The 25,699-nt window shown below is 42.8% G+C and overlaps 1 protein-coding gene across 1 annotated transcript in view; it reads right to left on the bottom strand.

Annotated features, from left to right (window-relative positions):
- Positions 1 to 25,699, bottom strand: part of Dnah6 (dynein axonemal heavy chain 6) — a 317,890-nt gene that overhangs the window by 79,862 nt on the left and 212,329 nt on the right. The window contains exons 58-61 of the mRNA XM_008840298.1: positions 25,375 to 25,555; positions 23,861 to 24,040; positions 13,772 to 14,005; positions 2,807 to 2,942 (exon numbers count right to left, since the gene is read on the bottom strand). Of these exons, the coding sequence (XP_008838520.1) occupies positions 2,807 to 2,942; positions 13,772 to 14,005; positions 23,861 to 24,040; positions 25,375 to 25,555 (731 nt within the window). The remainder of the gene's footprint in view (positions 1 to 2,806; positions 2,943 to 13,771; positions 14,006 to 23,860; positions 24,041 to 25,374; positions 25,556 to 25,699) is intronic.

Genomic DNA, 25,699 nt, shown 5'->3' with positions numbered 1-25,699 from the left:
AACTTCTCCAGACATTGCCAAATTTGCTCTAGGGAGTAAATATCCTCTCCAGTTGAGAAAACAGAAATAGATTAATGTCCCTAATAAATACAAGGGATTAAAAACTGCCTGATAAGAGAGACTCAGCAGGCATTGTGGTACACATCTTTAATCCCAGAACTTGGGAAACAGAGACATGTAGATCTCTGTGAGATAGAGGACAGCCTGGTCTACATAGTGAGTTCCAGACCAGCTAGGGTTCCGTGATGACCCAGTGAGAGAGTGTGAGAGAGAACTACCAAGAGAAACGATATAGGGATACTAGCATTAGAAAAGAGATTTTTAGGGGCTGGAGAAATGGCACAATAGTTAAGAGTGCTTGCTGCTTTTCCAGAAGACTAGAGTTCAGTTTCCAGCACTCATACTGGGTGACTCACAGCCACCAGCAACTCTAGCCCCAGGGATCAGACATTCTTTTCTGGCAACCTTGGGCAACTACACAGGTGCACATTCTCTCTCTCTCTCTCTCTCTCTCTCTCTCTCTCTCTCTCTCTCTCTCTCACATATACATAAATTTTTAAAAAAGAAAAGAGATTTTTTATGTTGAAAAAGTATTACTCAGAATAAAGAGGAATATTATGTAAAAAGAAGAATTTATGGGGGGGACAAGAATTCCAAGTCTGTACACAATAACATAATTTTACAAGTTGTAGTGGGAAAAATTTCAAAGCTACAAATGGAAATTTTCCATCATGGTGGTATACCTCAATATACTTCCCTTAGACTCTGACAGAGTAACTATAAAACAATCAACAAAGTCAATGTCAGAGATAGTAAATTTGAGCTAAGTATCACATATAGGATACTGCATCCAAAAAAAAAAAAAAAGCCCAAACCACATAGAACCATTTACATAGACTGACCATGTATCAAGTTGTCAAAAGACCTAAATAAACGTTAACTCAACCCAGCTGTGAGTCCTGTGAACTACAATAACAGCTGGTCTGCAAGACATGCCCACTGGTGCAACAGTGGTATGAATATTATGGGAGTAACCAAACACTCTTTAATTGGATTTAAGGTCTACTTCATAGAATGGAGCCCATACCTGACATTAATATCAAACTTAGGAACCTGAGGCCAGACAGGCCACAGAACGTAGGAAAGAACCTAATACTATCTTTCTACTAAATAGGTATGGTATTAAACTGACTTCTAAGGACTTGTTGTTATACCCATAGATTGATGCATGTCTCAACTCAGCAGAGAAATTCCTAATGCAGCAGATGGTGATTAATACAGAAACCTGCAACTGGCCAGTGTACAGAGAACAAGAGGCTGCAGACTGTTTACCCCTGAATAGAACACCTATATTAAACTTCTGCCTCCCAAGGCTCAGGGATCATTGCAGAAGAGGGGGCAGGAAGATTGTAAGAATCAAAGGTGTTGGATCACAAGGAAGCAGAATTTTCCAGGCAGCTGGTCAGTTACTCATATGTGCATATAGCAAAGGAGACCGCATGCACAAGTCCTACGCAAGCTCAAATCAGACAACAATTCAGCATAGACATGAAGAAGAGGGTAAGAAACCCCAAACCAACCTCAGGAAATTGTGTTAACTGATGGCTGCTGGGAGGGGCAGAGTCAGTCTCTTTCAAGATTGGGACTCTTGTTAGGTTAACCAGGCTCCAGTGGACAGACCCATACTGAAGGGCATTTGGGGACACTAATTAGAATCAATAAGCCTAATTATATATAATAGACTACATTAAATTGGGCAGAGGACAATCAAGGAAGTTGTGAACAGGGAAGGGAATCTAAATACCATCAAATTATATTGTATATAAATCACAAGAATTCAATAAAAAATAAAAATAATCATAACCGATTTAATGCAAAACATGAGGATAAGTTACATTTTATAATTATTCTGAACAATAAAAAATATAGTTCCCTAATACTAAATGCTTTTGAACTACAAAAGTTACTGTTAGAATTGAAAGTGCTACATCTTAAGGCATTTGGGAAAGATAATGTAGAATGTTTTAACTCAGAATTGTTGTTACTTTGGCTAAGGGAAGAGGCACCAGAAGCAGCATGAGGGATTTGGAGATGTCCTAGTTCTCAGTTTGGGTGGTGGTTTATAAGTACATATGTGCGTGATGGTTAATCAAGTTGTACTTTTGACTTATGTATATCGTCCTTCCATTAAAAATGTTTTAAAAAAAATCTATGGAATGAAGCTACAGCTGCTTAAAAGTGGTATGGCAGGGGCTGGGGAGATGGCTCAGTGGGTAACATGCCTGCTGTGCAAGCAGGAGGACCTGAGTTGAGCCTCCCAGAATCTATGTAAAGGACAGGCATGCCTATAGCTCCTGGGCTGCAAAGACAGGCAGCTCTTGAGGGATCACTGAGCAGGCTGGCTGGCTGAAATGGCAAGCTTTAGGTTTGGTGAGAGACCTTTTCAAAAATAAGATGGAGAAGCAGTAGAGGAAAAATATCCTGATGTCAACCTCTGGCCTCCACAGGCCATTGCTTGCCTGGGTGAGTGTACCCACTTAAATGCACCACACACACACACACACACACACACACACACACACACACACACACGACAGGACAGTAGCTATGAAATATTGAAAATTCAGTGGCATTCAACTCAAGAGATTGTGAAAGGGCTTAATTTAGACTTTCTTAAAAATGAAGGAATTTTCCAGTGACAAGTACAGATAGACATTGTAGAAGAGGTTACAGGAGACATTAAAGTCAGGATTCAGGAGCCTGCTTACCCCTCCCCCTCATGGCAGGCGCCTGTTTGTCATCTTACCTAAGCGTATAGAAACAGGATGTAGCACTATATTTTTTGTAATTCCCTCAAAAATTGGAAATGATTCTTCTAAGTCACAGCATGCGAACCACATTTGAAGAGGCATCCAGGGAGCTTCTGGCTTAGGAGGACGCTCCTACAGGATGGTAAGAAGAAAATGAACAGCAGGTTACAGAAATGACCAAAATGTGCACATTCATCTTGTCTAAGAGAAAAAAATCAAGCATGGAAAAAATATCCATTTTTAGGGACGAAGAAAAGACTCAGGGGGTAGGAACACTTGCAGTCAAACACGAAGACCTGAGTTCAGATCCCCAGCACCCACATAAAAATCTGAGTGTAGTTGTATACATCTGTAGTCGCAGAGCTAGGAGGCAGAGACAGACAGAATCAGGACGATGACTGGAATGTGTTGACCAGCAGTCTAGCCAGAAAAGGTGAGCTGCAGGCCAGTGAGAGACACTGTCTCCTAGGCATAAGGCAGAGAGCACTAGCGCTGGGCACCCTACAGTCTGTTCTGGCTCCCACTTATGTATGTATGCAGAGGTGCACCCCCCCACATGTGTACAAACACATACACCAAATACAGACACACAGAAACACACACACAAGTAGTAACATGGTGATAGAGAAATGGGAGGTGAGGTACACACCTGTAATACCAGTAGTACTGGTAGTGTGGTGTGCACACCTATAATACCAGTGCTTAGGAAGCTGAGACAGGACGATCAGGAGTTCAAAGCCAGCCTAGGCTACCTAGTGAGTCTCTTGTCTCAAAGAAAGGAAAACAACACAAAACCAAAAGAAATAGCATTGAGTCAATTCCAGTTCTTCAGGGTGCTTCCTCACAGAAAGTAGATGCTGAAATTCTTAGGCTGGCATTTTCAGAGAGCAAAGTTGATCTGGTGAAGGGTTAAAATGAAATCTGTTATACCTACTTCCAGGCTCTTCTGCAACTCCCACACTTGTCTGCCCCAACTTTGGAAATAGTCTGATGGCTAAGGGCATTTATTTTCTCTACAGCTACAGTCCAAAGCCAGATGGCTAGTCCAAGATGTTCTCAATGTGGAAGGTGAGGGAAGCTAAATAGTGGAGCATTGCCAGCACCAACACAAGGGAAAACATAACTTTATGGGGTTGGAGAGGCAGTTCAGCAGTTAAGACCACTTGCTGCTCTTGTAAAGGACCCAAACACCTCATGCCAAACAGTTCATAACCTCTTGTAACTCCAGCTCCAGGGGATCCAACAATGTCTTCTGGCCTCTGCAGGCAACTGCACTCATGTACACATATTCCTTCCCATACACATAATTAAAAAGAAATAAATTTTTAAAGAAGAAAACCATGTTAGTTGTGATGAGTGCATATGGAATTATTTAAGATATTCCTCGAAATCTCCATTATGCCATCTGGCAACATTCCATGAAACATATGATGCATAGTTTTTCAAAAGACAGGAAGGTAATTATGACTATAGGCTAAAACTAGTTCTTTCAAATTTCCATAAGGCTTTGATACTATGTTTTAAAACTGTTTTATTGCATATAAATCACATACCATCCAATCCAACCATTTAAAGTCTACAACCCAATGATTTTAATATAGTAACATTCCACAGCCAATTTTAGAAGATTTGATGCCCTCAAAGAGAGGTGCCTGTGGAAACCAGAAGAGGGCATTTGTTCACCTGGAGCTGGAGTTCCAGGAGGTTGTAAGCTGACTGAGTGGGTGCTGGGAGCCAGACTCAGGTCCTCTAGAGGAGCAGCATACACACTTCCCCACCGAGCTGTCTCTCCAGCCCTTTCTGTACTATTTTAATCCCTGTTTCCACAACATTCACAGCATCTTCAGCAGATGTAGACTTTATCTCAAGAACTCTCTATTTGGGCCTCTATAAGAAGTACCTCTGGTTTCGTCATGAGATTGTAGTAATTCAGTCACTCCTCAGACACTTCTAATTCCTTCTAATTCTAGTTCTCTGACTCGTCAGACACTTCTAATTCCAGTTCTCTGGATATGTATAGTCACATCTACACTTCCTGTACTGAAGTCTGAATTCCATCAAAGTCATCCATCCATGACTAGTTGAAGTTAACTAGTTCCAAACTTCTGCTAATGTTCATATAATCCTTTGACCATCTCTCGAACTGAATCACGAATGTTCTTAATGGTGTCTAGATGTTGAGTCCTTTCCAGAAAGTTTTCAATTTGCTTTGAAAGGCTATATCAGAAAATTCATGTTCCATGGCAGCAACATCCTTCAAGTTAAATAATGAGACTTGAAAATCAAATTACCCCTTCATCCATTGGGCTGTAGAATGGATGTTGTGCTAGCAAGCATGAAAACAATATTCACCTCATACATCTTTATGAGTGCTGTTGAGTGATCTGACATTGTCCATGAACAGTAGTATTTTGAAAGGATTTTCTTCCCCCTGAAGAGCAGATCTTGAGATAATTCAGTAAATCACATTGTTAATAGATGTGCTATTTCTTTTTCTTTTAAAAGATTTATTTTGGGCATGGAGAAATGGCTCAGCAGGTAAGAGCACTGATTGCTCTTGCAGGTGACCTGGATTCTGTTCCCAGCACCCACATGACATCTAACAACTCTAGGTCCAGGAGATCGGACGCTCTCTTCTGACCTACATGAGCATTACATGACATGGATGCATTTACATACCTGCAGACAATACACTCAGACACATAAAATAAAAAAATAATAAAATATTTAAAAAAAGTTTAAAAGAGTTTTTATTTATGTGTTTGTATGTGTATGTACTCATGCATGCAGGTGCCAGAGGTGGCCAGAAGAGGGTCCTGGATTCCCTGGGCTGGGGTTATAGGGGGATGTGAGCTGCCATCAGTGGTGCTGGGAACCTAACTCTGGTCCTCTGCAGTCATCAGCCATTAGACCCTAAGAGTCAGCCTGTCTCTTAGTGCTATGAAGCCAAGCATCAGCTTCTCCTTCCTAGGTACGGAGGTCTGAGATAACATCTTTCAACTGAAGGCTGTTTGTTGACATTGGGAATCTTTTGTTTAGTGATGCTGCCTTCATCAGTGTTTTTAGTGAATCATCTAGAGAGCCTGCTACAGCTTCTGCAACAGCACCTGCTGCTCCACTTTGTCCTCACAACGACAAGGAAGGCTTCTTTCTGTAGACGTTACCACCAACCTCTGCTGGTGTCAAGCTTTTTTTCACTGCTTCTCCTTTCTCAGCCTTCACAGACTCAAAGAGAGCTGGGCCCTTGCTTTGGTTTAGGCTTGGGATAGGGGATGTTGTGGCTCGTTTGATCTTTTCTTCATTTTTAAAATCATTTATGTGTGCATTGGAGTGGTGCTTTTAATTTCCTTCAAGAGCTTTTCCTTTACTTTTGCAGCTTTGCTTACTGTTTGGTGCAAGAGGCCTGACTTTGGGCCTGTCTTGGATCTCAACATTCCTTCCTCAGTAAGCATAGTTGTTTCTGGCTTTAGATTCCAGGTGAGAAATTCATGGCTCTTACTTTCACTTGATTATTTAGAGGTCACAGTGGGGATATTAGTTGGCTTAACTAAAAATTACTTATTCATGATTACAATTTTAAGTCAGACCTTGCACAAAAGTCAACTCTAAATGGAGCGAAGACCTCAATGTGAAACTGGAAACTCAAATTATTAGAAGAAAACATTGACAGTAACCTACAAGATACAGGTGTAGGAAAGGACTTCCTAAATCAGACACCAGTTGCTCAGGAATTAAGGTCAACAATCAACAAGTGGGACCTCATTAAGCTAAAAAGCTTCTGTACAGCAAAAGAAACAATCAATAAAGCATGGAGAAAACCCACAGAGTGGGAAAAAATCTTCATGAGTGACACATCTGACAGAGGTTTAACATCCAGAATATATAAAGAACTCAAAAAACAAAGGACACAATTAAAAGATGGGATAAAAATCTAAACAGAGAGTTCTCAAAAGAAGAAATAGAGATGGCTAAGAAACATCCTAAAAAGCGTTTAACACTAAAAAGGAACCTACCATATGACCCAGTTATACCACTCCTTGGCATATACCCAAAGGACTCGTCTTATTTCAGAGACACTTCTATATCCATTTTTGTTGCTGCTCTTTTCACAATAACTAAGAGATGGAAGCAACCTAAGTGCCCCTCAACTGATGAGTGGATAATGAAAATGTGGTACATTTACACAGTGCACTTCTATTCAGCAGTAAAGGAAGATGAAATAATGAAATTTGCAGGTAAATGGATGAATCTAAAAATTGTTACACTAAGTGAAATAACACAGTCTCTGAAAAACAAATGACATATGTTCTCCCTCATGTGTCGCTCCTAGCATCAAATTCTTATAAACAAGTATCCCAGTCACCACCCATCAAAGTAGCTTCTTTTTCAACAGACAGAGATTATTACAGAGTTACACCACTGGTCACACACAGAGCTTCTCTGTTAATTACCCAAGCCTAAGTGGCATATCTAGGATACAACCTCTGTATCTAAGAGTCATGGAACATAGAACAAAAGATGAAGAGAACACTAAGGCATCTTTCAAGTCTCACCAAATGTAGCTCCCTCAGGCATCAGAGGGCCAGGAACACAAAAGGCTACAAATGGCCAAAATGCAGGGAATAAGAGTCTGCAGAGTGTGGGTCCTTGGACAGGACTCCTATATTGAGGTCTGCGCACCCAGGGCTCAGGGACCAATTCGGAACAGGGGTTGAAAAGATTGTAAGTGCCAGGGAGGAGGCCCATGACCATATGGAAGTAGTCCTACAGGTGCCTGGGACCCTTCTCATACAATCCCACAGCAATGGTGTCAGCATGTACAAGACTCATGCAAACTTAAGCAGACACAAACCCAACACAGAACTGCGGCAATGAACAGCAGGTCTCAATCTTAGTTGAAGAATTATTGGCAGCTCATTACTCCTGGGCAAAGAAGAGCTGATTTTCTTGAAGGGAGAGACTCTAGATAGGCTGACTAAACCCAGGTGGATGAATTTTCACTGAGGGACATCTCAGGACACTAACTTTACTAACTTTATATAATAGCTCTTAATACAAGTGACAGAATGCATGAGCTCCAGTGGGGGGAGGGTGCTGTGGGAGGGATAGGGTATAAAGGGGAAGGGGGATAGGGTATAAAGATGATTTTACATATGAAATAGACAAAAATTCAGGAGAAATAAAAAATTTAAAGTTAGGATACATTATTATAATTTCATAAATATATGTCATTTTACTTTATTCTAATTTGTCCCCTTCTACCTGCCTCCCTCTTGTTGGAAATTGGTTTAATTTCAACTGTTGTGTCTTAGGGGATAGGGAGGCCCAAGTAAAGAGAGAGAGAGCGATGGGGTAGGAAGCAGAAGGTCACATTGTGTCCATAGTGGAGAAGGAGAGAGGGCGTGGGAAACCTCCAGCGAAGTTCCACCCCTTAGAGCTTCCACAACCCCCCCAAACAGTGCCACCAGCTGGGGACCAAGTATTCAAACACATGAGCCTATGGGAGATGTTTCACACTCAAACCACAATAGCACATAGTCACCTATGCTCCAGGGTGACTGTGGTGGCCGAAGGTGATGCATTTGGCTCTGTGGGCCAATGGAGAGGGAGCTTCCAGGTGAAGGGGTCAGAACACACAGAGATCTGATTAAGACCATTGTCTCATATGGGTGTGGTGTGTGGCACTCCAAAACAATGATCATAGAAGCATTACGATATAATAATAGCAAGAAATATTACAAGAATAATCAGTAGGTGTCAGAGTCATGAAGTGAGTCCACACTGTTGGACAAGCTGCGTGTATAGACTTTCTGGTTGCAAAGTTGTCACTAATCTTTAATTTGAAAAAGAACACAATGTCTGCAGGGCCAAGAACTATAAAACAGGGTATGTCTGAACATTTTTGATATTCTCCCCTATACTCTCATCCCTTCTGTCCTAAGCAACTACTAAAGACCCTTTGCTCAGTGTATAGTTTTCTACAGATAATGTGTCATACATGGAAAATAATTTATATTAGTCCAAGAAACTGAATGTAGTAAAACCCACGTAGCACTTATGATAAAAATAGAAATTTTACTAGTGTTAAAATATACAACTAATATACAACAATGTAAATACATCTCCAAATATATTTTTAAAAAATTTTATTGAATTTTTGTGTATTTCATACAGCAAATCATCTTTATATCCTTTGGCACCCTTCCATAGCAGCTCCCCCCCTAGGAGTTCATACATTCTACCATTTGTATTAAGGCCTAACATGTAAAGTTAGTGTCCCCAGATATCCCAGAGTGCAAGTTCATCCACTGAGGTCTGGTCAGCCTATCTGGAGTCCCTCCATTAAAGAAGGTCACCTCTTCCTCACCCAGCAGTAATCAGCTGCCAATAACTCTTCAACTAAGATCGGGGCTTGCTGTTCATTTCCACATTTCTGTGCTGGGTTTTTGTTTGCTTAAGTTTGCATGGGTCTTGTGCATGCTGACATTGTTGCTGTAGGTTTGTATGAGAAGAATCCCAGGAACCTGTAGGACGATTTCTGTATGATCATATACCTCCTCCCTGGCTCTTACAATCTTTCTGCCCCCTCTTCCGAAATAGTCTCTGAGCCCTGGATGGGTGGACCTCAGTATAGGAGTCCTGTGCAAGGACCCACACTCCGTAGACGTTTATTCTTTGCGTTTTGGTCATTTGTGACCTTTTGTGTTCCTGGCTCTCTGTTGCATGAGGGAGCTTCATTGATGAGAATTGAAAGATGCATTAGTGTTCTCTTCATCCCTTGTTCTATGTTCTGTGAGTCTTAGGTATAGAGGTTGTATCCTAGATGTGCCACTTAGGCTTGGGCAATTCACAGAGAATCTCTGTGTGTGACCAGTGGTGTAACTCTAATAATCTCTGACTGTTAAAAAAGAAGCTTCTTTGATGGGTGGTGAATGGGACACTTGTCTATAAATTTAAGGATCCATATTTTGCACATAGTAAGAAATTCCATTAGAGATGTGACAGCCTTGGGGTTTTCTCTAAGATCTATGACCTCTCCAGCTATGTTTATTTGGCTAGGTTTACAGTACCACACATGAGTTTCTTCTCACTGAGTGGGCTTTAAGTCAAATTAGGGAGCTGTTGATTGCCCCCAAGATAAAAGTGCCACTACTGCACCAATGTTGTTTGCTGTGCTGGTCACTGATGTGATTTTTAGGTCTTGAAGCTGGGGTTGGACCATCGATTGATGTTATCACTTACCAGCTTGCACAGTGTTCTACAAAGTGATGAGAGTGAGCCTTCAGGGGAGGTGGCTTCCAGGTCAGTCCCAGCTCTGTTGCTCCAAATCCTGTGTCCAAAGTCTTTCCTGTCAATAATAGGGTCTTATCATCAAGTTCTGGGAGGCGATCAAGGAATGTGGCAATAGCTTATGCAGTTTTGGGAGTCTCTTGGGTGCCCTGGCTAACACCTGAAAGGAAGGTTTCTCCAGTCTGGCACTGTTTCTTGTTATGTAGCCTACAGCTGTACTAATGGACTCATGTAGAGATATTGTATGTGAAATTTTTCAGTAGGTTTTTGGGCTAATATGATTCCTTCTGTTTTTTCATACTAACTAGGCACTATTTATCTCTCTTCTTTCTCTCCCTGTCTTATCTTCCCTCCCCACTGTCCCCTTTTAAACTGTCCCCATTTTCCCCATTTCTCCATTGATAAGTTCTGCTGTCTGGTCCCACCTCTCTTGAGTTCCCTCCTCCCCTTTATTCCCACAGTTCCTTGTATAGCTCTTCTTCTCCCCTCCCATTTAACTGCCTCCGTTTTGCCCCTTTTTCTCCTTTAGCGACATCTGTCTCCTCCTATTCTTCTCTCTCGAGTTCCTTCTTTCCCTTTCCCTCCCTGGTTCCCTTCCATTTTCCTGGTTCCTGCAGTTACATCAGGATATATACTTACTTTTGAGGATTTAGTGCTAGGATCTACAAATGAGGGAGAACACACTTCTTTTGTTTTTCTGAGTCTGTGTTACTTCACTTAGTATAACAGTTTCTAGATTCATCCATTTACCTGCAAATTTCATTAACCACTCATCAGTTGAGGGGCACTTAGGTTGCTTCCATCTCTTAGCTATTGTGAAAAGAGCAGCAACAAACATGGTTGTACAAGTGTCTCTGCAATAGGATGAGTCCCTTGGGTATTGCCAAAGAATGGTATAACTGGATCAAATGATAGGTTCATTTTAGTTTTTTAAAAGTTCTCCACACTGCTTTCCATAGGGGTTATATAAGTCTGCAATCCCACCAGCAGTGGATGAGCATTCCCCTTTCTTCCACATTCTCACCAGCATTTGGTATCATTTGTTCTCTTGATCTTGGCCAGTCTGGGGTAAGGTGAAATCTTAAGGTGGCTTTAATTTGCATTTCCTTAATTACTAACGATGCTGAACACTTTTTAGGATGTTTCTTAGCCACCTTTATTTCTTCTTTTGAGAACTCTGTTTAGATTTTTATCCCATCTTTTAATTGTGTCATTTGTTTTCTTCTTTGTTGAGTTCTTTATATATTCTGGATGTTAACCCTGTCAGATGTGTCACTGGAGAAGATTTTTCCCCACTCTGTGGGTTTTCTCTTCACTTTCTTGGTTGCTTCTTTTGCTGTACAGAGCTTTTGAGTTTAATGAGGTCCCACTTGTTGATTGTTGACTTTAAGTCTTGAGCATCTGGTGTCTGATTTAGAAAGTCCTTTCCTATACCTATATCTTGTAGGTTACTGCCAATGTTTTAACAGTTTCAGAGTTTCGAATTTCACATTGAGGTCTTTGATCCATTTGGGGTTGACTTTTGTGCAAGGTGAAAGATAAGGATCTAGTTTCATTCTTCTACAGGTGGAGATCCAGTTTTGCCAACACCATTTGTTGAAGATGCTGTGTTTCCTCCAAAGGTTCTTGGCAACTTATTCAAGATCAGGTGGCTGAAATTGTGTGTACACAAGTTTGGGTCTTCAATTATGTTCCATTGATAGATGTGTCTATTTTCGTGCTAGTATCACACTGTTTTTTATGTAGTATAGTTTGAGATCTGGTATAGTAATCCCCCCAGCATTGCTCTTTGTGCTCAGGGTTGTTTTGGCTATCCTGGGTCTTTTGCGCTTCCATATGAATTTAGGGTTTTTTTTTTTTTTCCCTAATTCTGTGAAGTATGTCATGGGGATTTTGATTGGCACTGCACTGAATGTATATATTGCTTTTGGTAGGATGGTCATTTTCACAATATCAACTCTTCCAATCTATGAGCATGGGAGGTCCTTCCATCTTCTGATGTCTTCCTCAATCTCTTTCTTCAAAGATGTAAAATTTTCATTGTAGAGATGTCTTTGGTCAGGTTTATTCAGAGTTATTTTATTTTTTGAGGCTATTGTGAAGGGGAGTGAGTCCCTGCACTCTTTCTCTGATTTCGTGTTATTGGTATATAGAAAGGCTACCGATTTTTGTAGATTAATTTTGTAACCTGCCACTTTGCTGAAAGCGTTAATCAGTTCTAGTAGTTTTATGGTGGAATTTTTGGGATCTCTTAGGTATCGTATCATATCATCTGTAAAAAGGGATAATTTGATCTCTTCTTTTCCAATTAGTACTCCTTTAATTCTCTTGTCTTATTCAAATGTATTTTTTAAATAAAAAATACATTTATTTATTTCTATCACGTGTGGGTGTGCAGGTGTGGAGGTCAGAAATAAATTTTTGGAACTCTGTTCTCTCCTTGTACTATGCAGGCTTGGAGATTGAACTCAGGTTGTGAGTCTTGGTTGCAAGCCCCTTTGACTGCTGAGTCATCTCACTGGCCCAAACATAAAAAAAATCCAATGTTAATTTTCTTATGAAAGACGAAAATAAATTTAATTTTAAAAACTTCTGAGAAGTTTCTGAAGATGATTTTTGGGTATTTGTAGAGCTTTGAATTTGATAGCTTTTAAACTTTTTTTGAAAATATGCTGCTCTGGAAGAACAGCATTAGGTTGGAATGAGAATGTGCTTTGAAGATCATTAGTGTGTTCTGGAAAGTTGCTTAGTTTCTCTGAGCCTCTATGTGAGAAAACTCCTCACATTTGTAAGATTGTTAATTTTTCTTAAGATTTATTTTACTTCTAATTATGTGTGTGTGTGTGTGTGTGTGTGTGTGTGTGTGTGTATCCACATGTGTGTGGGTGTCCATGGAGATCAGAAGAGGGTGTCAGATCCCTTGGAGCTGGCATTACAGGTAGTTGTGAGTCACTTGATGTGGGTGCTGGGAACTGAACTTGGGCCCTTTGGAAGAGCAGCAAATGCTCTTAACCACTAAGCTAGATCTCCGGCACCCAAGATGGTTAATTTTTCAAAATATATTTACATTTACTAGCTCAGTAGCTACTCCTGACAGCCCTTTTCTGCAGCCTAGGTCAGTACTTCATAAGAAGCAAAGTGTTACCCAATTTCTACAGCTTGTTGAGTTATACCTGGCCTCCTGACCTGGCAGCTCCCTCTCTGTTGGCTCATACAGCCAAATGTATCATCTTTGGCCACTACAGTCACTGTGAAGATTGGTAGGTGACTATGTGCTTTGGTTTGAATGAGAGACATCCCCCCATAGGCTCATGCACTTGAACATTTGGTCTCCAGCAGGTATTGATGTTTGAGAAGACTGTGGAAGCTTTAGGAGGCAGAGCTTTGCTGGAGGAAGTGGGTCACCAGGGGCAGGCCTTGAGATCTTATAGCACAGGCCTACTTCCTGTCCACTCTCTGCTTCTTCACTATTGGCACAATGTGACAAGCTGCTTCCTGCTCCTGCCACCATGCCATCCTGCCATGATGGACTGTACTCTGAACTTAGTCCAAGTGATCCCTTTTTTCCTCAAGTTGCTTCTTGTCAGGTATTTGGACACAACGACAAGGAAAGCAGCTAAACAGGAGCTGATATCTGGGAAACGTTCACCATCTCCATGTATCACAGGTACCTTTTCCAATCCTGCAGAACCTCGGAGAAAGAAATTCCACTCAGCTTCAGTTAGCTGCCCTTGCTGGCGCATGATCTCAACACAGAGCATGAAGCTGTAGATGAGCTTATGCTGTTCAAAAAGCCCCCGGGAAACATTGGTGTAAGCAGTTAGGAGGGTCTGCTGCAGGAGGATGGTCAGGCGGAGCTGCAGATTATCTGCCTTTGCAGAAGTTTCGATTGTTGTGTTGAACAACTGTGGAAGAGAGAACAATCAGTTTAATGCATTCCCTGTAAATCTAGAAAATACTTGTTCCTCCTCTCCCTCCCCATCCCTACATTTAAGGAGCAAAAAGCAATGTGGGAGGCAATACTGTGGAGAACCTTAGAACTGACCTCCAAGTTGGTCTGTGAGTTTGACTTTTGTAGGCCTCCTAACCCATTTTTCAGAAATGCATCAATACTGAACTCTACACAATGGTCACAACACATCACCCAGTGAGAGACAGGAAGCCCTGAAGAACAAAGGCCAGCCTGCCAGCTGGCAGCATCAGTTTTGTTCACACCAACAATTCAGGTATGACAAGGTCTTTACCTGCTGAGCCATCCTGTTGGTCTGCGAGAATGATTTTAGGGAGACTTCCATCCTATTTCTTATCTGTAAATTTTGAGAGCAGACTCCATCCTCAAAAATGCCCCACATTTGGGCTTGGAGAGATGGTTTAGCAGTTAAGAGCACTGACTGCTCTTGCAAAGGACCCGGGTTCGATTCCCAGCACCCACACGGCTGCTAACAACTATCTGTAACTACAGTTTCAGGGGATCTGATGCCCTCTTCTGATTTCCGTGGGCATGGCACAACATGGTGCACCTACCTACATGCAGGCAATACACACATACACATAAAATGAAAATAGTTAATTTTAAAAAAGAAAAAAAAAGATGACCCACATTTACAAGAGTACTGGGAAGCCAGTAGGATGGTGGCACTGAAGGATCAGGCATGGGAGCCCCTGTGCATTTCCAACAACTTCTAAGCAAGATGAAAGGAACAGTTCTTAAGGCCCAAGCAGAGTGGGGAAGCTGAGCAGAGCCTGAACTCATGGGCCTGCTTGGAAGCTACAGGGCTGGTGAGAGGATCTTGAGGTAGAGACTGAAAGGAAATCCCATCAGGGTCACGGCATGTGGCTGGAGTTTCCAGATCCACAGCCTGAGGGGGGAAGGGTGAGAGATGCCCAATTTCTGGGATCAAGATTTGGTGGTGGTGGTAACTGGGATTATGCAGATCAAAACAGCCTGGAAGGTGCAAGCCTATCTCTACTTCCTAGAAACACTGCTGAAATTGTTCCTGTCTCCCCCTACCTCCCTGTCAGGAATTGTTTGAATGCTATGGGTGGATGGACACACACATTGCTAACAGGATGGGATATGAGGGGAAAACAGCCTGGATGTGTTGTCAAAAGCTAGGTCTCCATTCTCTCTGATTAGCAGGGCTGAGAGGAAGAACATAATGGTTGTAGAACACTGGGAAAGCTCCTGGTAGTTTTGGTTGGTTGATGAACAACTAGTAGGGTTATGTTGATACACAGAGGAGCACTGCATTCTGAGTTATCTTGCTTTCTTCAAGGTTTGGGGAAAGAAGCCAGCACCTGTGTATGTAGGCAAGCGCTCTAGCTCTGAGTTATATTCTTGGCCCCAAACTTTTTGAGACAGGATCTCATTAATATAGTTCAGGTGGGTATTGAACTTACTAGGTATCCCAAACTGACCTCAAACTTAAGATTCTTCTGCCTCAGTCTCTCCTAAGTGCTGGGATTACAGTGTGCTCTATCTACCATGCCTAGCAATAATGGAAGATGGGATAGATTTTTGGAGAGGTTGAACCTTAAGTCTCACACATGCTAGCTAAGCACTCTATCACTGAGCCATGTCCCTGGCACAGAGCTTTCTTTAACAAACTGGCAAGTTGCAGACAAAAATTAAAACCCAGGAAAGATATGTTTGGTACCAAAATAAAATATACCAAATTGCAAAATGCCCTGAAGAATTTCAGTGAAATGGAATTATGACTGGGTTTGGTGGGAAATGCCCTTGCTCCAGCTCTCACAAATATATTTTTTTTCTCATTTCCTTACAAACCACAAAACTCCCAGACTTTGACATTTCATCCTGTAGCCCCTTTTCTCTCAGCCTGAGATATTTTTAGAGTATCTTTACACTTTTTTCTTATACTTCATTTTTTTACATCTGTGGTGTGTGTGTGTGTGTGTGTGTGTGTGTGTGTGTGTGTGCCTAAAGATGTTAGAAGAGGGCATCAGACCCCCTAGAGCTGGAGTTACAGGTGGCTGTCTGTCTGAACCACCTGTTGTGGGTGCTTGTCTCCCAATTGGCTAGCTCCTCCAAGGGGCATGGCCTGCCGCGGAAGGTGGACTACTGAGGGGCTGCTGGGAGCCATCTGAAAATGGAAGCCACAAGCTGGGGGGAAGCATGTGGCATTGGAAACGTGCAGCCATGTGCAGCAGTTCAAGGGCAGAATGGCCTAACACTTACGGACCTGGGGTGAGTGAGATTGCTGGCCCCTGAGGTGTGAGTGAATGCTAGGGGTGACTATGGGCGTGGTGTGATCTGATATGGTGGGCTCTGAGCTGTGCCACTGGAGGTGTGGGGCTAGGCACTGGGTACTTATTCCTTTGTAAATTACTCCTCTCTTCCCCCTACAATAATAAATGCACGTAAAGATATGTTATATGGTTTGCTTGATAGCGCTAAAGACTCAGGGAAAAATTGGGCAACAAAATTGGCGTAGCCCAGCAGGATATGACGAAACTGAGAATGAGTTTTGGAAGAGCACTGATGACGCGCAGATGTGGTTTTTACAATGGGTTACTAAATGGAGGCCAGCCACGCAAAAGCACGGGCCACAGCTATGTTGTAAATGTAGGGATTATGTGAAGATTTGTTAAGGGTTTCCCAAAGGCTAAAAAATCTTTTACCTGCTCTGGGTGGGGATGTGTTGCAGGTATCTGAAGTTTTGATAAAAGTTACCCAAAGGCTAGAAAATCTTTTACCTGCTAGGGACCCAAATGGAGCTCTGAGAGGGGAGAGAGAGAGAGAGAGAGAGAGAGAGAGAGAGAGAGAGAGCACTTTGCATAATACAAGATGTGCCCCAGGCAGGGAAAGCTGAAAAGGCTGCGTGGCAGACCCAGGTGCAGAGCTGGAGATAGAAAAAAAGGCGGACACTTTGAATTGTGTAAGGTCCAAGGACTCAGAGGAAAAGACAGATAATAGTAAAAAGGAAAAAAAAAAGCTAATTGCTGTAGGTAGGAAATATTCCCTGCTTTCCCTGCTAGAACTATTAAAACTAGGGAAAACTTACAGGAAAGCAAGCAGAGAGCACACATGGGAGCAAATGACATCAGCCTAAGTCCTTCAGAAGTACACAGCTGAGTCGTATAACCACCCATCCTTCCTTGCGATATAGGCTGTTCAACCTAGGCCAGTGCAGGGGGGAGCAGTCCTTAATGGGATGGTTGGTTGAAGGCATTAAAGATACATGGTCATCACCAAGGGAGACTAACATGATTAGCAGGGGCTGGAGGACTATAAAGGAGCAGCAGGCATTACTGTGAGAACTAGGTATGAGAAAAGCACTATATGATGTCCAGTTCACTGGGTTAGATAAGACTGTGTTCACCAGAGATATGAAAGAAAGCTTAATTCAACTGGGACCTCGAGAATGGTATGGGGCTTTAATGGTTTTACTAAGCCCTTTGATGGGACAGGATCTTTGTAAAGTGAGAGAGGCTTTGGCAAATCTAAATGATTCTGACCAGCATGTAAAATGTGTCTGTAAAATAACAGAACACCCTATAAGAGATATAAAAAAGACCAGACAGAGGAAACGGTCCACTTGGGTTACTTGGGTTACTTGAAGACAAATGTGGTAAGACTTATGTAGAGCCCAAAGAAAAAATTGGTAGAAAACCAAATTTGGTATTAAGGCATTTCTGGAAGGTTTTAAAACCAGAAGAACAGTTTACAAAGGACATTTGAAGGATAACAACTGTACAAGGGGTGGTTAAGAATCCCCAAGGATTAAATAAGATGTGTTTTTTTTTTTCTGATAAAGGCTATACTGGGGTGGAAGCAGGTTTTCCCACCAAGTTTTCCCCCAGCAACCTGGTGTGGTCAATGGGAAGGTGACAGATATGGCTACGGTCAGGAGGCAGACCTAGAGCCTGCCTGACTCAGGAAACCAACAAGTGCAGCAGGGACAGGAGAAACCCCCTGCCTCCTTAGCTCAGTGCAGGGTCAGACAACTGGAGCCAACACCTGTTTCAAGAATAAAAGAATCCAAAGGGATAATTAAAAATGGTGAAGAGCTAACCAAATTAATGCCTTGTACCCATGCTATGGTACCTAACTAGGATCTATGGAGAAAACAGTTAATACAAATGGACAAAACCTTTCCATGCTGTGTGAGACCTTGTCTATGATTCATTTAATATATGTTAACCTTCCTTCAAGTGTTTTACAGGTGTGAAACCCATTTGAAAAATACCTGAAGAAGCAAAGGCCAACTATAGCTGAAAGATTCTTGGGAGTTTTATGGTTGGGTAAGATGAAGACAGAGACTCCCAAACTATACAACTGTTAAGAAAATCTACAGTACCAGGTGTGGGTTGCCCCCCTATGAGCTGTTGGCCAGAAAGAGATCCTAGAGGTCCTCCAATTCACCAAGGCTATTGCCACTAATGTCAGTTGTACACTAGAAAGGTCAAAAGGCCACGTTGCTGAAGACACTGCATGCTGTGAGCGCAGGAGAAGAAGAGGTGGAACTAAGACTAAGCCAAAAAACTCCATGTCACTGGATGGATGACGTTCATATTGCCAGAAGGTGCTATGCAGATGGTTGGGGAAGAAAGGGTCCCCTATGATTCTACTCAACAATGGACCCTGCATGCTGCACACTATGGACATGCCAAGCAATGCCTGCAAGTGCAATAATGGCTTGACACACATACGTACAACTGACAAATTTCTAATTGGATAAGGCCCACTCCTAGGGGCGGAACACACATCTGGTGCTGTAGACCAGGCCAATGCCTTGTGTTGAGAAAGGCTACAGGCCCTAGTGGAGAGCCATCACAAGTATACTGTTTAATGAGTATAGTATACCTACTGGGATATCTTCTAGGCATTTGTATTTACATTCATGTTTGTTTAAATGTGTCTACTTCCTTCCATTTGTCTTTATAGTAGAAGAAACACCACTGAGATAGACCAGTGGCCATGGCCTAAAGATGACTAATGGGGAGGCCCAAGAAGCCATTATCTCGCCATGATACAAGAGAGATTTCCCTACATCTGTCACCCCCTCCAAGGCTCAGAGACCTTAGTGGAAGACGAACAGGAAGATTGTAAGAGTGGAGGAAAGGGGTGGAGTGTCTCCCAATTGGCTAGTTCCTCCAAAGGGCAGGGCCTGCCACAGAAGGTGGACTACTGAGGGGCTGCTGGGAGCTATCTGGAAATGGGGCGGGGGGGGGGAGAGTGCATGGTGTGGGGAATGTACAGTCGCTCAGCAGCTCAAGGACAGAATGGTCTACCACTTCTGGACCTGGGGCAAGATCACTTGCCCCTGAGGTGTGAGGGAATGCTAGCAGTGACTATGGGGTGGCACGGTCTGATATGGTGGGCTTTGAGTCGTGCCGCCCACCAGAGGTGCGGGGCTAGGCACTGGGTACTTATTCCTTTGTAAATTACTCCCCTTTCTTCCCCCCACAATAATAAATGCACATAAAGATATGTTATATGGTTTGCTTGATAGTGCAAAAGATTCAGAGAAAAACTGGGCAAAAGTGCTGGAAACTGAACATGGATCCTCTGAAAGAATGGGAAACACTCTTTACCACTAAGCCATCTCTTCAGCTCCCATACATTTATTTATTGAAGGAGATTTTAAACCTTGAAAAGCATGAATTCCCAAACATTCAGACTAAGAAAGGTGTTAACAGAATCATTTAGACAGCATTAAGGGATTTAAAAATCCTTATTTTGCTTGGCTTTGTACCTGCCACCTAAAAGAAGGGAGCTGAGAACAGAGAGAGCAAATCTCTGCTGTAGGAATTGAGGGGTGACCTGGTATATACAGCTTTCAGAAGCTGCTTGAGTGCACTGAGGAAAGAGCCCAGGCCCTTTAAACAACATGACTGTCATTTATTTCCAGTCTTCATTTGCTATTCTCACCACAGGGCAAGTGATTTCCAAGTGGGCTAGCCTCTCCCGCAGCTCCAATTGTTGCAGGCCTCTGGATCATATCAACAGTACCAATTAAGACTTGAAGAGGAAAATTAAGCTCACTTTTTTGTCACAACAATTGCCTATTGTCTAGATATATCCATTTGCATAGGAATTGTTTGAACTCTATGGTGGATGGAAACTGGCTCTTCACTACAGAAATCTCATGAAGTGGGGTACCGTGCTGAGCACCATGAAGGATACAGGGATGGGTGAGCTTCAGTACTGCCTTCTGGGTGGTCAAACTGTGGCTGGAGGGAGACACTCTCCACCTGAGGCAATGTGGGGTATGTGCCACATGAGGCATATCAGTTGAAGGAAATAACTGCTGGATTTGTTTGCTACCTCTCCTGTCTAGCAAGTGGAGTCTGCATCCCACTCCTCTAAAGTTAGGGCTATTCTTAGTGACCTGCTTGGCCATAGCAGGAAAGTTGATGCATGCCTCCCAGGGTCAGGACAGAAGCCCTGAAGCCCCGCCTTCATTTTTTTTTGCTTCTTTGCTTTGGAGAAATGCTCTTTTGGAACCAGTTTTCCTGTAGTGAGATGACCAAGCCCTTGCAGTGGCCAATGGAGGTGTAGCTATGTAAGTCATTTCAGATGTTCAGCTGGGTCAGTTTGCAGAGGTGTGTGGAGGCTTTGGTGCAGAAAGTAGCATTAAGCCCAGCAGTGAGGGCACACTAAACAGAGAGTCTAGGACACGTGAATGAACTGAGTTAGTTGGTGTGCTACAAGGATATATTTACAGTTTGCCACTGTTTTCTACTGTGAGTGATATAGATGGGAGGGTTTTGCTGTATAGTGTCACGGTATGAACACAGAGGATTAGAAAAGTGAGAATAAGCTAAACTGTTCTGCAAAGAAAACAGAATGATCTGTGTGGTGAGAGTCAGCAGAGGGTGGCAAGTGGAGATAGGGTGGAGGATACAGATTAGGAGATATGTGGGATGACCCACCTATCAGTCTAATAATCAAAGGTCAACCTCAAGACTATAGAGAATATTGCACAGTGGATCCCTGTTTACATGACTAGATTTGGTTTTTTGTTTGTTTGTTTGTTTTGTTGTTTGTTTGAGAAGGGTCTCCTTGGAGCCCCAGCTGGCCTAGAACTTGCTATGTAGACCAGCCTGGCTTTGATCTCAGAGACCCACCTGTCTCTACCTCCTGAGTGCTGGGATTAAAGATGTGCGTCACCATGCCTGGCCAAATGAGTAGATTTTTAACTGTTTTTGCTATTCTAGTTTGTCTTTCCATTGCTATGACAAAACACTTTGGACACTACCAACTTGGGGAGGAAAGGGTTTATTTGTCTTACATCTCCTGGGTCACAGTTCATCTGGGAGCCCAAGGTAGGAACTTGGGGCAGGGACCTGGAGATAGAAGTTGAAGCACAGGCCATGAAGGAATGCTGCTTATTGACTTGCTCCTCTGGCCCCTGCTCAGTTACTTGGGGCAGGGACCTGGAGATAGAAGTTGAAGCACAGGCCATGAAGGAACGCTGCTTATTGACTTGCTCCTCTGGCCCCTGCTCAGTCTGCTTTCTTATACAACACAGGCCCACCTGCCCAGGGGTAGCACCACCCACAGTGGGCTGGGCCCTCCCACGTCACTCAATAATCAAGAAGATGCCCCACAGACATGGCCATAGGCCAGTCCAATGAAGGAAATTCCTCAATTGAGACTCCTTCAACCCAGGTGTGTCAAGTTGACACTAAAACTATCCAGCACAGCTATAAAAACAAAAAATATTGGTAAACATGTGAGAGGATATGTTAATTTGCATTCCTATTATAACCTTTTTGTTACCTACATAAATTCAGGAACATGTTGTATACCTTAAATATACACAGTAATATGTATTTACCTATAATATATTCCAAGCTTTTGTACATGTATATACTTATATGCTAAGCATATTCCCCCTCATGCTATTTAGCTCTTTACCATGCCAGGAGGAACTGGAGGTGGAAGATTGGGCCAGTGAGGTGTGTGTAGACATGTATTTCTTCATATTTATTTCTTGTGGGCTATAAGGAAGAGACTTCTGGCAGCTTGGAGTGACTAGGGGCAAACAGGCCCACTGGGAACATTTGTTAAGTTCTGTTTTCCAAAGAGCACTGCAAGCTTTCTGTTTCCCTGGAAGCCCTCAGCTAAACCAACAGTGCTTGCCAAAGCTTTGTGACTTGGAATTTGCTTTTGATAGATACTGAATGTGGCTATGAAGATGAGGGCTGAAATCTTACTTAGGAGAGATCTGGTAAGATCCAACTTTGAATATGAGGTCAGACAGAGAGACTGAAATAAAGCAGGAAGGTCTCACAGTAAGATAGTAAATCAGAAAAGGGGCAAAGTAGAGTTTTCTAAATCAAAGCCAGTGGAGGAAGGAGCAGCTTGGTGTGTAAAACATTCTTGGTGGTAATGGTGGTGGTGATGGGAGGAGACACAGGAGCCAGTTTGGTTAAGGTTGGTGCTGCACCACCAAGAGAAAGGAAACAAGACCAGGGAAGACTATAAAGACACAGCACAGAGTACGAAGAGATTTTGCCCCCCTTTTTTCATTTTTCATGTGTGTGAATATTATGTTGTGTATACATGTTTTTGCATGTGTGTGGGCACATGTATGGGTGTGCACACGTGTGTGTGTGCATAAGGAGACCTGAGATTGATTGTTGGGAATCATCTTCCTCTTCAATTGCTTTTCCATCTTTTTAAAAAATATTTTATTTTTATTTTATGTGTATGAGTGTATAGCTTGCATGTGTGTAAGTGCACCCGTGTTGTGCAATGCTGTGTCCCAAGCTGCCTGTTTCCTCCAAGAGGCGGGGCCTGCTGCAGAGAATTGACTGTGGAGAGTTAGCCGCAGAAGAAGAGACTTGTGGCACCATCTTGAACTGGAGTCGTGAATGCAAAGGGGGCACAGAGGCTGGGCATGCGCAAGAACAGAATGGCCTGACACTTAGGGACCTGGGGTGAGACTGCTGGCCACCGAGGCATGGGCGAAAGCTAGCCGTGACCATGGGCGGGCTGTGGGAGCGAGCTGGAATGGTGGGCTCTGAGCGCAGAGCTGGGCGGCGCAGAGCTAGGCACTGGGTGTTCATTTCTTTGTAAGTTACTCCCCTTTCTCCCCCCATGGTAATAATAAATCTACATAAAGATATATTATATGGTTTGCCTGATAGCTCAAGAGACACAGAGAACTCGGGAGACAAATGCCTGTGGAGGTCAGATGAAGGCGTCGGATCCCTTGGAACTGGAGTTACAGATGATTGTTAGTTGCCATGTGGGTGCTGGGAATCGAACCCAGGTCCTCTGTAGGAGCAGTCAGTGCTCTGAACTGCTGAGTCATTTCTCTAGCCCTGCTCTTCATCTTATTTACTGAGGCAGACTCTCTGAATCAAAACCAGAGCTTGCCGATATGTCTAGTCTTGCTAGAACAGCTTGCTCTGGGTTCCCTGTTACTGTCTTCTGAGGCTAGAATTACAAGCAGGTGACCTGCACACCCAGCACTTGTTCCAGTCTTCACGCTTGCCTGGGAAGCGCTTTAACTTTTGTGCCATCATCTCAGCCCCTAAACAGATTCTTAGGCAAGTCAGTTGAGGAAACAGAGAAATGGAGCCTTGCCAAGCCGTGCTCTCTCTTCTTCTACAGTCCTCTACACACACCGGGCGCTGGACGTTTTAGGAAATCTGGTGGGTGGGGCTGCTCTTCAATCACGTCTCTACACCCCAAGTCTGGAAGTGTTTTAACCCCAGACTTGACTCATTGCTTGTCAAAGACTAAAACAATTCAATAGGAAGTCACAGCAAAAAGTACACACCTGTTTAAAATACTTCAGCGAATACTGATACATAGGATCGATTTCTGAGAGGCTGGCAATGACGAAGTACATCACGGACCCCTGGGTGGCCACTGGGCGGTACTTCTCCCGGGCCACATTGATCATCAGCTCTGTGGACTCTGCTTCCTTCAGCCTGCTTTTAATCGCTCCGGTTGTGATCTGAATAAACATACGAAAAGTTCTTAGGTATCTGCTTCCAAAAAGTAGAGGGGATTTGGGAACATATTCAGTCTGGTCTAGGAAAGAAATAAGGATGGAATGAATCAGTGACTGTGATAAGGGGGGCACCAGACACAGTGACTGAGTCTCAGGGATTCAGTGACCTTCCAACTCAGTTGATCCTGGTTCCTTACAGAGTTAGGAAAGAGGGAAGGAAAATGGACAGTGTAAGAAGTCATGAAGATGGCTTGGGGTTCCTTGAACATTCTAGGTAAATGCTTTACCACTGAGCTACATCCTTAGACCAGTAAATATTTTTTTTTTCTTTTTGAGACAGGGTCTCCCTGTAGCCCCAGCTGGCCTGGAACTCTCTATGTAGACCAGGCTGGCCTTGAACTCACAGAGACCCTCCTGCCTCTGCCTCCCAAGTGCTAGACTTAAAGGTGTATACCACCATGCCTGGCCAGTAAATAATTTTTGACACCAACTAAAGAACAAAACATGTGCCCTTTGTGTGGTCAAGTCAAAGGCTCACTTTACAGGCTTTTTCTCCTTGTATATACTTGTTAAACAATGGTTTAAACTTATGAAATAAGTTACTATGAGATCATATATTTAATATAAAACTTCATCATATTATCAGTAGGGTTCTGTTAGACAAGTGTTGTGTGATCACCCATGTTCATCATTTGGACAACGAATACCAGAATGACCTATTCACAGATTTCCATTTCGTAGAACTCACATACCTAACGAAGGGGAAAGACACAGGCCTCTCTCACTGTGACTTCAGGTAAGCAGTGACAGGGCTGTTAGGGAGGTTTGGATAAGGAACTGTCTAAGTTGCAAGAAAAAAGAGGAGATGAATTCCAGCTGGGAAGACCAGGCAGGCTTCCCAGAGGAAGTGATATAACTTTCCACTTGTGTATTGCCTGAGTTCTTCAGTTCTTTATTTTTAAAATGCAGAAGAGACAAGAAGAGCAGAGGTCATCTTCTTTGGTTGATGAGGAGCCCTGAAGCCTGGAACATCTGTGTGTGTGTGTGTGTGTGTGTGTGTGTGTGTGTGTGTGTGTGTGTGTCTGGTTTTGTACAAATGGCCCAGTATTGCTTTGAAACCCCTGTGGAACCCTTGAAGGCCAAAGCTCTGACTTTTGAAGTAACACACTTTTTATTGTTGTTCTGGGACAGAGCCTCCTTATGTAACCCATGTATAGCCCAGGCTGGCCTTGAAATTTTGATCCATCTGCCTCAGTCTCTTGAATGCTGGGACAGGTCTCTACCATCATGGCTTGAAGTAACACATGTTCTATAAATTTTTAAAGTATTTCACTTGCCTTTGAGTCCTGGAGTGTATCAATGAGTTCTTCATTGTCCAGAATATTTCCTTCAGATGTAAAGAGCAGTTTCAGGATTTTATCTTCAATAGATTTCAGCTGGCTTTTATCACTATTGATCCTCACAATAAGCTTGATTCTTTGTTCTTCTAACTCAGGTTTTTCAAGTCGCACTACGTCACTAGAATCAAAGTTGGAAGAGTTGTAGTACACCTGTGCCAGTGCCCCAAAGTCATTGTTGTGGTTTTATTTCCTTGTGTGTGACTATTCTTTTTTTTTTTTTTTGTATTTTTATTTTATTTTATTATTATTATTATTATTTTTT

The sequence above is a fragment of the Nannospalax galili genome, unplaced genomic scaffold (assembly GCF_000622305.1).
Source record: "Nannospalax galili isolate Female #2095 unplaced genomic scaffold, S.galili_v1.0 scaffold279, whole genome shotgun sequence".
NCBI classification, from domain to species: domain Eukaryota; kingdom Metazoa; phylum Chordata; class Mammalia; order Rodentia; family Spalacidae; genus Nannospalax; species Nannospalax galili.
This window is presented reverse-complemented; position numbering and strand designations above follow the sequence as displayed.